The following is a 14,176-nucleotide window of genomic DNA, read 5'->3' as shown; positions in this document are numbered from 1 at the left end:
CCTCCCAAGTGCTGGGATTACAGGCCTGTACCACCATACCTGTCTCAGCTATTTTTCTTGAACCCTATTTAATTTACAGTATTCCATTTTACATATAAATTCAATCACAATAGCGGGGTGGACTGCCTCACAACATAGGAATATGGGTATTCTTTGCCAATTAGAGACATGTCGGTAGTGTCTGTTTTCTGCCTCCAGGAGCCTCACACTACTCAGTATCCCTGTGCCATGCAAGTCCAAAGCACCACTTCCACCCTGTCTTTATCTGAGTGCCAGCAAGGACAGCCTCTTCCCAGAGTGGAGACTGTGCAGTGGCCCTCACCACTCTCACACAGAGTGGTGTGGGGTTGGACAGTAGGTGCCTTCCTGTATTGTTCAACAGTGGCCATTCCTTGGAGCATCTGTGACACCAACGAGGGTCATTCTGTCGTCTGTTTTAGTTTAGTAGCTAAGAAAACATCTTCAGACTTCAGTTTTGTTCACTGCATAGTCGTAGTGCTGGGCATGTGTAGTTACAGTAGGGAAACAGGATATCAGTGTGGATGAGTCCTGGTGAGCTGTATCCTTGCACTTTCCCTTTCCGGGTGGCTTGTGAGCAGCATCAGTGCGAGTAGAGACCAGCGGGCACTTGTCTTGGCCTTCGTGCTCTTGGGTGCGGAGCTTGCCTTTCTGCATAGCTGTAGTTCCCTACACAAGTTTAGAATGCAGGTTGTCTCCTGCTCCCTCCCAACTTCTCGATGGTCCTGTCCTTTATTCTTGAGACTCCACTGAACTACCACAGTCTGGCACTGAAAGAGCTCATTTTCCCTCTGACTCAGCGTCAAAAGAATGGTGCTTGCATGGGGAAGGTGAGCAAGCTATTAGCCACTCCTGGACCAACAACTGGGCTAGGACAGTCCTGTATCAGTTCGACTGGCCATAGGTCTTGACCATCTCTTTTATAGTGCGTTAGCTCTGTTCTTGGGAGAACAGATATTGAACAAATATCTAAAGCATGTACCTAGGCCAAGGGACTGGGAACTGTGCTCAGGAAAAAGATTTTTAAAAGATTTTTGGGAGCCAAGTGAATTTGTTTCTCAGAATTAAGTAGGAATGATAATGAGACTGACCTCAAATTTTAAGTAACTGGGTGAATTTTTGTTTTCTCTTGAGACATTGTCTTGCTCGGTAGCCCAGACTGACCTTGAACTTATGATCCTTTTTTTTTTTTTTTTTTTTTTTATCGGTACCAGGGATCAAACTCACAACAACACACTTGCAAGGCAGGCACTTATGCCACTGAGCTAAATCCCCAGCCCACTTATGATCCTTTTATCTCAGCCTCCTGAGTGCTGGGATTACTGGCGTATACCACTATGTGGCAGAAATTGATTTTATTTTTTGTGGTACTGGTAAGGGGGCTCTGAGCTACATCCCCAGCTCCCTCTGCTCTTTTAATTTACTTTTGAGAGGGTCTTGCTAAGTTGCCTAGCTAGCCTTAATCTTGCAATCAGCTGGCTTCAAGTTCCCGAATAACTGGAATAACAGGTGTGCATTGCCACACCTGGAAAAAATTGTGATTTTAATATAAAATCACTAGTGTTATTGTAACTCTCCAAAAATAAGTTGAGTAAGCTGGATGTGGTGGTACATGCCTGTAATTCCAGTAGTCAGGGGGATGAGGCAAAGGTATTACCGCAAGTTGGAGACCAGCGTGGGCTACATAGTGAGTCCAAGACAAGCCTGAACTACACAACAAGATCCCATCTCAAAACAACAACAAAACAAAAAGCTGGGTATGGTGGAAGCTGCATATAGTCTCAGTACTCTGGAAAGCTGTGGCAGGAGAATTGCAAGTTCTAGTCAAGATTGGGCAAATTTCAGAATAAGAAATTTTAAAACGACATGGTACAGAGGCCCTGGCTTGAATCCCCTATACCATGCCCCATGCAACGCCACCCCCCACACAGCCTCCTAAAATGTGGAGCTGTTGATTATCTTCAGCTTGACAGATCCTGCTGAATCAGCCTCTGGACAGATGAGACAACTTTATCATCTTATTTCTTTTTAAAATTGATGGAAGTAAAAGCCAAAAACCCTTCTCTCGTTCAGGTTTGACCGGGAAAGCCCTGTTTGTTTATTTATAGAGAGGATCTTGCCATGTAGTTCAAGCTGGCCCAGACTTACTATGTAATCCTTGCTAGCCTTGAACTTGTAGTGATCCTCTTGCCTTAGCCTCCTGAGTACAGGATTGCCAACTATGCCCAAGTAGGAAAGCCCCTTTTAAGTCAAACATTTTCTTTGATTTTTCCTTTTTCTCTCTCCCCTGCAAGGGATAAACTTCATAGACTATAAATGCTCTTGATAAGTAATTTCTTATTCTGAAATAAGCTCTTGTGGCAGACTGAAGCAGACAGGATGGAAGCTGAGGAAAGCAGATAGCTTTTTAGCACCTCCTGAGTTGGATTCCTTGTGTGATTTCACATTCAGGTCGTTTTATACTCATGAACACTTTTCTTTCCCTAGGGAGTTCATAGTTTGGCTTATTGCACACCAGAAACCCAAATCTTTAGGAAAAAATAGACCTAGCTGCTCTGACACACATGACCCTGAGAGTGCAGCCTTTCACTCTTAACCCCTTCACACTCGTGTAGGTAGACACAGACGTGGCAAGGACATTCTGTTTGCAAAAGGGATCTTGAGTTCAATCCCACCCTAGGCAACTTAGTGAGGCCCTATCAGATAAGTAAGCAAGTAAATGTGTAGCTCAGTGCAAAGGCCCTGGATTTAATCCTGAGATGGGGCAAAGGGAATTTGGAGAAATAAAATACTCCTGTTAGGTATATTGGTGCCATCTAAAATCCCAGCTACTCAGGAGGCTATAGTAGGGGTATTACAAATGTAAGGCCAGCCTGGACAGCTTATTTAGAACTTGGCTCAAAAAAAAAAAATTTTTTTTTTTTAAAGAATCAAGGATGTAGCTCAGTGGTAGAGCATTGCCTAACATGCATGAGGCCCTGGGTTCAAAAACAATAGCTGGGTGGTGGTGCATGCCTGTAGTCCCAGCACTCTGGAGGCTGAGATAGAAGGATTGCCACAAGTTTGAGGCCATCCTGGGCTATGCAGTGAGTTCAAAGCTGGGCAGAAATACAGAGTGAGACTCTGTCTTTAAAAAAAAAAAGTTCTGATTCCTCTTCTTTTCTGCTTCTCCTCAAAGGACCCCATATAGGTTACTTCTGACCTTAACTGTTGTGAGGTAGTAGGTTAATTATCATCCTGTTATAGTATCAGCAAAGCAAAGGCTTTGTGCTTTTCTTAAATATTGAATATTGACATTTTATATTAAGAAATTTTTAAAAAAGAAATTTAGTATTTGTTCTGTGTTGGTGGAAAGATGAAGAGTATTCTTTATATGCTATAGTATATAGCATAAAGTTCTCAAGTAAAACATTTTTTTGCCTAAATTCATTCTAAATCAGCAAGTGAAGCTGGGGATGTAGTTCAGCAGTGCAGTATCTGCCTAGGAGGCATGAAGTTGTGAGTTCAATTTATGGCACAATAAAAAAAGACAGAATAATCAGTAAGTTAAAATATCAAAAGAGATAGGGCCTAATAAACTAAATGGTCTTTGTGAACTCTTATAGACAGTTAAGCAGTCATTCAGCAGTATGATTAAAGAGCTTGGTGAAGTTGATTGTCTCTGGCCTGGAGTGGTTAACTGTATGTGCCTACAGCCTGTTACTATGTTATTACAAATTGCTGAGTCCCTCCCTTTAGGTTTCTAGTTATAATTCAGTTTAAAGTTGTTATAATGTATCCAGATTTTTAAATAAGATATACAAGATATACTTAAGGATCTCCTTTACTTTCTGCCTCCTTGGGGTTGCTGCCATTGCTACCTCCATGCCAAAAAATGGCCCTCATCCTTTCCGCTGTCCCTTCTGCAGATTTCTCAGAAGACTGTCTCTATTGACTGCCTTCCTGAGACCCACCCAGCACTAAACCACCGTCTTCACTAAAATCTGAATAATCTGAATAATCTGAATCTGAAAATCTGAATAATCTGAATCTGAATAAATCTGAATAATCACTTAGTGGTTATTGTCATTTCTGCCACAGAAAACATGAAAAACTGTTGCTCTCCTTTTTAGTTAACTTGCTATAAAGTTAATACTTTTTTCTTTTGCACTAAAAAGTACATTAATTTTGTGTCTGTTATATACATTTTATCTTACTAAGGAATTCCAAATCAGAAATTATAGCTTTAACTCAGTATATTAGTTGCTGGGACAAATTACCTGACGTGCAATTTAAAGGAAGAGAGGTTTGTTTTGGCTCACAGTTTCAGTAGGTTCAGACCAAAAAAGTCAAAAAAGATGGTTACTACTTGATTGTTTTGTTTTGAAAAAGGGGCTTGCTATGTGGTTCAGGTTGTCCTTGAACCCACTATGTAGCCAGGCTGGCCTCGAACTTGCAGCTATTCTCCTGCCTCAACCCCCAAGTGCTGGGATTATAGGCATGCACCACCACACCTGGCTAGAGAAAGAGACTTCCTGAATCTTTCAGCCCCCCCCCAATAAAGTTCCGATTTCTATTACAGTTTTCCTTTTTTTTTTCCCCTTGTAGTGGACATTTGGGAGCAATAAAAACAAGAAGAAAGGAAAAGCCAGAAAAATAGAGAAGAAAGCAGCCATGAAGAAGCAAGCCAACAAAACTGCCTCCTCAGGCAGTTCAGACAAAGACAGTTCAGCTGAGAGCTCAGCCCCTGAGGAAGGTGAGCAGAGTGCCCAGCCTGGAGAGGGAACCCACACCCACCAGACTGGAGAGGCAGAGGCAGAGTGGGGACTGAAGGGGAGCAGAGAGCAGAGATCCTGAGCTTTTCCAGTGCTCCTGAATCCTTTGACACTGAATAAAAGCAAAAAAATGCATGCAGTTCAGAAGGATTGGTGAGACCTCTGCAGCTCACCAGTGGAACTGTGAGGAGTCCCTGCATTTGTCCCCATTCGCTTTACCTGTGGGCTTCTGTCCCCTTCCCTGTGCTGCGTTACATGGTTTGACTATGGAGGGAAGTCCTTGAGTCAGATACAAAACTTACGAGAAAACGATCTATTAACAAATTCCAGAGTTTTTTGTTAACACTTTTTTAACAACTGAACTGCTCTTCGAACTACATTGATAAGCTAAATTTTCTTGAAAAGTAAGGCTTACAATAAACTTGACTGGTAAAAAATTGAGCTGGTTTTAAGCCCATGCTTAGAAATATTAGCTCAAATCGAGTCAAGCACAAATTCTTATTAAACTGCTGAATTAGGCTGGGGCTATGGCTCAGTGGAATGGCGCCTGCTGGGAAGTGTGAGGTCCTGAGTTCAATCCCCAGTTCCAAAAAAGAAAAAAAAAAATGCTGAATTCATTTAATACTGATTAATAATATATGTTGTTGTTTTACATGCCACTCTTTGTCTTTCAAGACCCAGAGCCATTGAGAAATCACTTAATTAGTTTTGTACTCATTAAAACTTTTTTTGTATTTTTTTTAATACTAATGCATAGGGCTAAGGATTTAGCTCAGCGGCATAAGTGCCTGCCTTGCAAGCAGGCAGTTGTGAGTTCGATCCCTGGTACTGATAAAAACGAAAAAGACCAAAAAAAAAAAAAAAAAAAAAATCAAATACTAATGCATAAATATAGAAGAAATTATAGGGTTAGAAAAATGAGCTTTCTTCAGCCATCGTGGTGATAGTTGATATACCTAAGAGTTGGTGGTTGTGAAACCATTTGGTGTAGTTGTGGGGATCGAGGTGTTCATAAGTCTACAAGTATCTCCCCATGCATACTGATGTACAAGGGGGGAAAAGTGCCTGCACAAAGCGAAGATCTGGCAAATACCACTTTTAATGAAGCGACCCACGCTAATGTCACCAATAATGGGACAAACCCATCAGGAAGGGGTCAGCGATTTAATTCAGTGGTGCACCACCTGCCTGGCAAGTGTGGGGTACTGAGTTTGATTCCCAATGCCAAAAAAAGAAAACAATCAGGAAAACGTTAGGTACTTCCTGTATAATATATAGAAAAGGACACAATTACTTTTGGAGTGTTTTTATCAAAAATTTATAACCTAAATTATTTCTTGACAGATCAGCAAAGCCAAATTATAGAACCTTTGATAACTTGTTATTAAACTTAAATTAGCTAAAAATTAATGTTTAAAATTCATTTGCTCGGTTGCACAAGCCACACTTCAGTTATGCATTAGAAACATGGTGGTCACTATTCAGATAGAGAGTGTTTTTACTGCCATCTCCCAGAATTCTGTTAGACAATTTTACAGACTCATGTTCTTCAGAAATTCAATAGCATGTGAGACAAAGGTTGCTCATGAAGGGACAGTGGTGTACTCCAGCTACCCTGGTAGCTGAAGTGGGAAGATTACTTGAACCCTAAAGTTTGAGGCCAGTGAGAGTGACGTAGCCTGAGACTTTGTCTTATAAAGGAAACCAGTTAGAGGCGGATGTGGCGCATACCTGTAATTACAGCACTCTGGGAGTCTGAGGCAGGGAGATCACAAGTTCATTCGCAGCCTGGGCACCGTAGTGGTTTAGTGAGACCCTGTCTCAAAATTTAAAATATCCCAGGCATGGTGATACACACCTGTAGTCCCACACTTGGGAGGCTGAGGCAGGAACAAGGCCAGCCCAAACACATAACTACGTACCAAGACCCTGGATGATAGATAGATAGATAGATAGATAGATAGATAGATGTAAGGATGTAGCTCAGTCTGAAGGCCCTGGACTTGATCCCCATTCCTGAAGAAAGCACCACTAGAAGGGGAAGCAGGCAGGCAGACAGACTGGCTCAGTGTAGTGGCACACACTTGTAATCCAAGCTACTCTGGAACTTGAGGCTAGACCATTGCAAGTTCAAGGCCAGCCTGGACTATTTATTTTTTTTACACTTTTTTTTTTTTTTTTTTTTTTAAATCAGTACCGGGGATTGAACTCACGACCACCGCCTGCTTGCAAGGCAGATGCTTAAGCCGCTGAGCTAAATCCCCAGCCCCAAGCCTGGACTATTTAACAAAAGTGACTATTAAGGTTGATATTAGAATACTTTGTGAAATTTGAGTATAGGCTGTCTGTTAGATAATGGAATTGTATTGGCACTGAGTTTCCTAATTTGGTTATTGTATAGTTAGTTACATGAGAGCCTCTCCTTTTTAGGTGAAACATTTACAAATAAAAGGTTGTGATCTCTGCAACTTTCAGTTTGGCAACATACATAAAGGAGGATAAGCCTGAGACATTTATATTTATAGCTAAATGGGTACACCTAGAGACCATACTCTTTAAGTGAAATAAATTGGATACACATTTAAATACTGCATTATTTCTCTGGTGTGAGAAACTGAAAGTGTAAATAAGAACCAAAATGTACAATAGATCCTGGGAAATGGGAAGACGTGTTCGGTTTGGCAACGTAAGTGACTTAGTCACTTCATCATCACTGAGACACAGTCGTCAGCACCTGCAGTTTAAAGGAGGAGAGGGTTACTTTGGCTCACAGTTGCAGAAGTTGAAGCCTGTGGTTGACAAACTTGAATACAGAAATGACATGGTAGAAAGCCTGCATGGGAGAAAGCTGCTCATGTCATGGTGGGTGGGAAAAGGGAGAGCAGGGAGGAGAGGAGCCAGGGGTGAGAACACACTTTCCCGGGCCTCGCCCCCACCTCAGCACCTCCTCCTAACAGAAAGGCAGCTACAGCACGCCGTGATCCAGGTAGCTGCCCAGAGCCCCACCTCTGAATATGAGATTGGGGAGGAGACATTTCAAATTAAACTGTGAGAGCAGAAAGTAATAAAAAATACATGCAAGTATTCTGTGTGTGCAGACAAAAAGAGAAAGTACAATAGTGTTCAAAGGAATGGATCAGAGTAAAGAATGTATGAAAGGGGCTGGGGGTTAGCTCAGCGGCATAAGTGCCTGCTGGAAAAACGCAAAGTTGTGAGTTCAATCCCCGGTACCAAAAAAAAGAATGTGTGAAGGGCTGGAGATGGAGCAAGAAGAAAAGGGAATGCAGAAGAGCCATGCTATTCTTGTTTTCTGTAGGTCTATTTTTTTTTTTTTTTTTTTTTTTTTCAAAATAAAAAATGAAGTTGAAAGGAGCAATCTGATCTTTTACCTCAGGCTGAACTTCCCTGACAGGTGTCTGCATTTACCCAAATACCAGCAGCTGGTGTGGTGCCAGGGGAATTGAGGTAGCCCTGTGCCACTCTCTGGAGCAGCGCAGAGGTGGTGCTGCTAGCACAGGGGTCCCCGGAGTGTTGTGTGACCTGTGCTGGGCCTCTGTTGCAGGGGAAGTGTCAGATTCTGACAGCAACAGCTCCTCGTCCAGCTCGGATTCCGACTCCTCCTCAGAAGATGAAGAATTCCACGATGGCTACGGTGAGGACCTCATGGGTGACGAGGAGGACAGGGCCCGTCTGGAGCAGATGACAGAGAAGGAGCGAGAACAGGAGCTGTTCAATCGCATAGAGAAGCGGGAGGTATTGAAGAGAAGGTATGGTGGGGTTACCCCCCCCCCCCGTGCTCTTGTGCTGCCTTTGTGTTCACAGCCGACCTGTCCTGATAGGTCCGGTCCAGCAACATGAAGCTTTTCCAACTACTGTAAAAGTGTAGACTGTTTTCATTCAGTAAATTACATGTATACTACCTATGTGCTAACACATTTCTGAGGACATTGAAGCCAGGTGAGACTACAAATCATGTTTCATAGGGTACTTGTATTAAACGCACTCTCAGCTTGTATTTCTGACTTCCAGTGGTGACAGTGAGGTACAGCCCCATCGTAAGTTGCAGGGATGTCTGTGTATGCCCTGGGGAGCATCTATATACAGACGTTGGCATTTGGAAATGAGAGTGTTAATGTGTTTGTATTGAGGGTCAAATTTATTGTTTACTCAGGCTCACTAATGTGTTTTTCATAAGGTTTCACTGGTAAGAGATTTACAGTGTTATTTCATCTTTACAACAGCCCTATAAACTTGATTATACCTTGTTAGGAGGCAGAAAACTGGCTAAAAGATATGAAATAACTGAAGAGTAAGCTCCATGAAGTAGATTTTATATACGTCTGTCATGTTCACTCTATCCCTGCTTCCTAAAACAGTGACTGACATAGACACACGCTGAAGATTTGTTGAAAGAAAGAGCCAGGTGTGGTGGCACATGGCTGTGATCCTAGCACTCAGGAAGCTGAGGGAGGAAAACGCCATGAGTTCAAAGCCAGCCTGAATTGTAAGGCAAGACCTTGTCTAAAAAAAAAATTAAGTAAATTTTTCTCCAAGGATTTTATTGTGAGTTTTTGTTTTGTCTCGATTATAGTATTGAACATTAAATTCAGGACTTTTGCACTGAGCTACATCCTTAGCCCTTTTCTTCTATATTGTTTTGAAACAGAGTCTAGCTAAGATGCCAAGGCTGGGCTTGAGCCTGAGATTCTTCTGCCTCGGGCTCCCAGGGACCTGGGATTACACGCATGTGTCACCATTCCCTCAGCTCAGGGTTATTGAGCTGGTAAATAACAGAACTTGATCTCAAAACTGGGACCGTCTGATTCTGTAAAATACATGACAGCATGATTTCCTGCTTCCTGTTATTTTATTTATCCTAACAAGCACAATGGTACCTTGGTTTATAAACTTAATTTGTTTTATGATTTTGGGGAAGAGAGTGGTTGTGTTTGTTACCTGACGCAAAGTTTGCAAATAGAAACAAAATTTTGCTGTTTTTGTTTGCAAACCAAATTGTTGGCAAACAGAAGTGTTCATGACCCAAGTATTATTGTACAAGCAGTGTTCTTCAGTGTTTTTAAGGGAAAGCAAAGTTTTGTGAGTTTTTTTTCCTTTTGTCCTGATAAAATTAACCACATTTTTTATTTCTCCTGAGCAAAAAATGGTGAGATTGTCTTAATTTTAGAATTTAAATCTAGTAATCATTGAAAGTAATGTGTTAACTTATCAACTATTATATAAAAACTAGCCAAATAAATGGTGTTTTACAACCTTGTATTTTACAAATTGGCTTCAAATTTTTTAGAGTCATACATAGAAATAACCTTTCAGAATTTAGCTTTGGAACCTTATTTCTGTAAGATTTAAGAGCTAGGGTTTCTCATTCTGATTATACTTACTTCTTCTAAGAATGATTTTTCTAAGAACTTTTTCTGATCATCAGAAGCTGCTTTGGTTTTCTGAATTTTTGCCATTTTTACATGACAGAAGCTTTTCCTTAGCTCCTAACAAAATTTCAAGGTGAATATAAGTTTGTTTTTTGTCTTGGGGAAATAAAGGGAGTACGGAGACTTAGGGTCCTTCCCTATCTGCTGAGTCAGGAAAAGCAGCACAAAGCACTTTTCTTTGGCAGCAGTCAGTCTGGTCTCTTTTGGGAACCTATTTGTTCCTTCTGGAAACCCCACTAAAAGGGTGAGTTATCTTAGGCAAGAATGTTTGGCTTCCAGTCCGCAGACATTTGTTTGGAGCATGAATGCTCCCAAGGTTACCTGCGCTGGAACAAACAGGACCAAAGTATCTCCACCTGAGTTGCCAAGTGCTTAGGGGTGACTTGTGGAGTGTGCGCTCCTGGACTTGGAGAGCATAACAGAAGGTTGTCACATGGGGTCAGTGGGGTCCCAAGACAATCATAGAGTGGCTTGAGTAATAAGTGACTTCTTTCAAACTTGGGGGGTTGTGTGCATGTTTTGTTTAGGTCATGCTGTGCACTGAGTTCAGCATCATGCCAGCTGCCAAGTGCCCTACCACTGAGCTGTACCCCACCCAGCATGATTTTTTTTAAACATTTCCCACTTGATGTGAAATCAGTTGACTGATTCAGTGGCAGATTTAGTGACTAGAACAATGTTTAGGTTGATAACAGTTAAGACAGATTCCTTCAGGGCAGCACAGTGTAGTGGGTAAAAATTTCTTTCATGTTCATTTGCTTTTTGAGACAGGCTCTCACCATGTAGTTCAGGCTGACTGTGAACTCACTATGTAGCCCAGGGTGACCTTGAACTCATGGTGAGCCTCCAATCTCAGCCTCCCAAGTGCTAGGATTACAAGTGTGCACCACCACACCTGGCCTTAGTAACTTTTCTAAGGAATAATAGCTCTCCCCAGCTCCCATTGTAAATGTACATCAATGAGTGAAAAGAACATAATAAAAAATATTGAGTAGTATAGTATTTAAGAAATAAATAAAAGCTGGGAATGATGGTACATGCCTGTAGCCCCAGCACTCTAGGAGGCACAGGCAAGAGGATCACAAATTCAGGTCCGACCTAGGAGGGTTAGTAAGACCCTGTCTCAAAATAAGAAGTAAAAGAAGTAGATACATGAGCCCCTGGGTACAATCCCTGGTACCACAAAAGACCGGTGGGGGCTAAGTTTTAAAATTGACAAGATTATTTTATAATGTTCAGCTATAATGAGAATTTATTACATTACTTTATTCTATAAAGTTTCTTACATTTAAAATTGTTTTTGTTTCGTAAAAGCCTGGTTTTTGTTTGGGCAGATGTTTAAGAGGATAGCATATCTGTTCACATGTGTGCAGGGTGGACCATTTTCCTGATGAAGAAAGACAGAAAGTGTTTTCCAAACACATTCCGGGCTGGGGATGGCGCTAGGTGTTACAGTACCTGCCTGGCATTTCCATGCCCTGGCTTCAGTCCCTGACTCCCAAAGGAAAAGACTTCTTGCCCTGAGCACCTTCAGACTGTGACTTTGTCTTTTGAGTGGAATATCACTGGATATCCTAACTTGATCCAGGAATAAACAACTTTCTTCTGTTAGGTGAAGGTTGCAGGATCAGTGTCATGAAAAGTCTCAGCATGTGCTCAGCTGTACCCTGCATATTTTCTCTTGTCTGATAGCTGTCCATTGTGGTGCTTTCAAGTGCTTTTGCTGTACTTCTGTTCAGTGGTTTTACTGAACTTAATGTGATACATCAGTGTTACTTGCAAAAAGTCAAAGTGTTTATTCACTCCTGTCCACAACATACATACGTACATATATATGTATACTGTCTCCTACTTAATAGAAATCAGTCTTTTATATATATATATATATATATATATATTATTGCTTTGAAAAAACCAAATAAATGTTTTAACCAGGTTTGAAATCAAGAAAAAACTAAAAACAGCCAAAAAGAAAGAAAAGAAAGAAAAAAAGAAAAAGCAAGAAGAGGAGCAGGAAAAGAAAAAGCTGACACAGATTCAAGAATCTCAGGTAGGAGTTAGTGGTTCTTACTACCAAGGAGTATACTCTGTTCTGAGTGTGTGCGTGTGCATACCCAGCCTTGGGCTGCTAGTGCAGAACTGCTCCGTGTGTGTCCAGCACCGCGTTCATCCCTCTCTGAACTCCCATTACCCTGGTGGCTACACTGCTTCCCTCCTTTGGACAACCTCCACCAGGTGTGCCTTTCCCTGGAAACACTGGAGTGTGAGTGAACCTGGAGGGAACGTTCTTGACCCGCCCATCCCAGTTTCCCAGATTGGTTGTGATATTTCCCCAAGTGTGTATCATCCTAGACTTGGTATGAATAGAGCTAGGAAAATTAGTTATCTCTGCTTTCATCATAAAATACTAGCAAATATTAGATCCTAGTGTAGGGTGTTCTTCTAGAAAGAATTTATTGGAACGGCTCTTAAACTTGTTGAATGCTTGAAACCACAGCACTCAGGAGGTTGAGGGAGGAGGAGGAGGATCACTGCCAGTTTGAGGCCAGCCTGGACAAGGCTACATAATGAATTCATGGCCAACTTGAATTACAAGACCTTGTCTCAACAAAACAAAACAAAGCAGCATTTTAAAGATAGGAATAAAAAGCAAAGGTGTTTATTAGGCAGGTAAACCAGGTTCATTTTACTGCTGTTCCCTCTTTGTCCGCAAGGAGGCGCCTTGTCCCCTTCCACAGTTGACAATTCTGCAGCCTACACACTTGGAGGACTGAAAGTATTGCATAATTGTTGGATGTAAGTCTTGTCCTCTGCTGGTAGTAAAAAGGCCGCTCTGCTCACCCTTGTCCTTCCCAGGTAACATCCCACAATAAGGAACGACGTTCCAAGCGGGATGAGAAACTAGATAAGAAATCCCAAGCCATGGAGGAACTGAAAGCAGAGCGAGAAAAAAGGAAGAACAGGACAGGTAAGTGGAGAGCTGTCGCAGGGACTGTTTTTCTGATCACAGGATTTGACTTCCCGGTGCCCATCTTTGCTTTTACACCTTTTTAGCTGCTTACAATGTGAAATTCCAGCCATATGCAGAGAATAGTGTAGTGAACCTCTGCGATCCTTTGATCTCTGCACTCAGCCATGGACAGTTTTGTTAAATCTGTGGTCCCCTCTTTCACCACATAAGTTTTCAGGAGCTTCTCTGTTTTCTTTTTGTAAGACTGGGGATGGAACCCAGGGTCTCCCGCATGCTAAGCAAGCACCGCATCCCCGAGCTGCATCCCAGTCCCACCATTCTGCTGGGGTTAAGTGTCTGTGGTACTAGTACTAAACCCGGAAGTGCTGAGCTGCACTCCAGCCCTTTTAAAGTTAACTTTCAGGTAGGATCTCATCAGGTTGCTCCAGCTGGTTTGAACTTGCCATTCTCTTGCTGCACCTCCTGACTGGCCAGAGTTGACAGCAGTGTGCCACTGTATCTAGCCTTTCAAAATATTTTGAAGTAAATCTTGGCATCATCATATTTCAACCATAAATATTTCAGTGTGTGTTTCGTAAATAAGGACTGTTGAGCCAAGCATGGTGGTGCATGCCTGTAATCTCAGCCTCCTGGAAGCTGAGGCACAAGGATTATAAATTCAAGCCCAGAAATTTAGAGAGACCTTGTTCAGAATAAAAATGTAAAACATAGGGAGCCAGGTGTGGTACACACCTCTAATCCCAGCAGTTGAGAGGCTGAGGCAGGAGAGTCATAAGTTTGAGGCCAATTTGATCTATGTATCTCAAACAAAACAAAATAAAATATAGAGGCTGGGGATGTCGTTCATTTAAAGGCCCTGGCTTAATCCTTACTACCACTAATTAATTAAAAATAAGGATTCTCATTTTAAACAATTTGTGTAGTACTATCGCATGTGAAAAATATTAACAGTAAATTTTTTTTTCTTTTTTCTTTTCTTTCTTTTT

At 41.7% G+C, this 14,176-nt stretch overlaps 1 protein-coding gene across 1 annotated transcript in view; it reads left to right on the top strand.

Annotated features, from left to right (window-relative positions):
• The window catches only part of Rtf1 (RTF1 homolog, Paf1/RNA polymerase II complex component), a 54,691-nt gene that overhangs the window by 23,116 nt on the left and 17,399 nt on the right, over positions 1-14,176 (top strand). The window contains exons 3-6 of the mRNA XM_003475432.5: positions 4,606-4,753; positions 8,335-8,539; positions 12,155-12,269; positions 13,076-13,187. Of these exons, the coding sequence (XP_003475480.3) occupies positions 4,606-4,753; positions 8,335-8,539; positions 12,155-12,269; positions 13,076-13,187 (580 nt within the window). The remainder of the gene's footprint in view (positions 1-4,605; positions 4,754-8,334; positions 8,540-12,154; positions 12,270-13,075; positions 13,188-14,176) is intronic.

Source organism: Cavia porcellus, unplaced genomic scaffold, assembly GCF_034190915.1.
Source record: "Cavia porcellus strain 051 isolate PalLab524CR breed Dunkin Hartley unplaced genomic scaffold, mCavPor4.1 scaffold_6, whole genome shotgun sequence".
Lineage (NCBI taxonomy): Eukaryota > Metazoa > Chordata > Mammalia > Rodentia > Caviidae > Cavia > Cavia porcellus.
The sequence above is the reverse complement of the archived record's forward strand: the minus strand, read 5'-3'. Positions and strand labels throughout refer to the sequence as shown.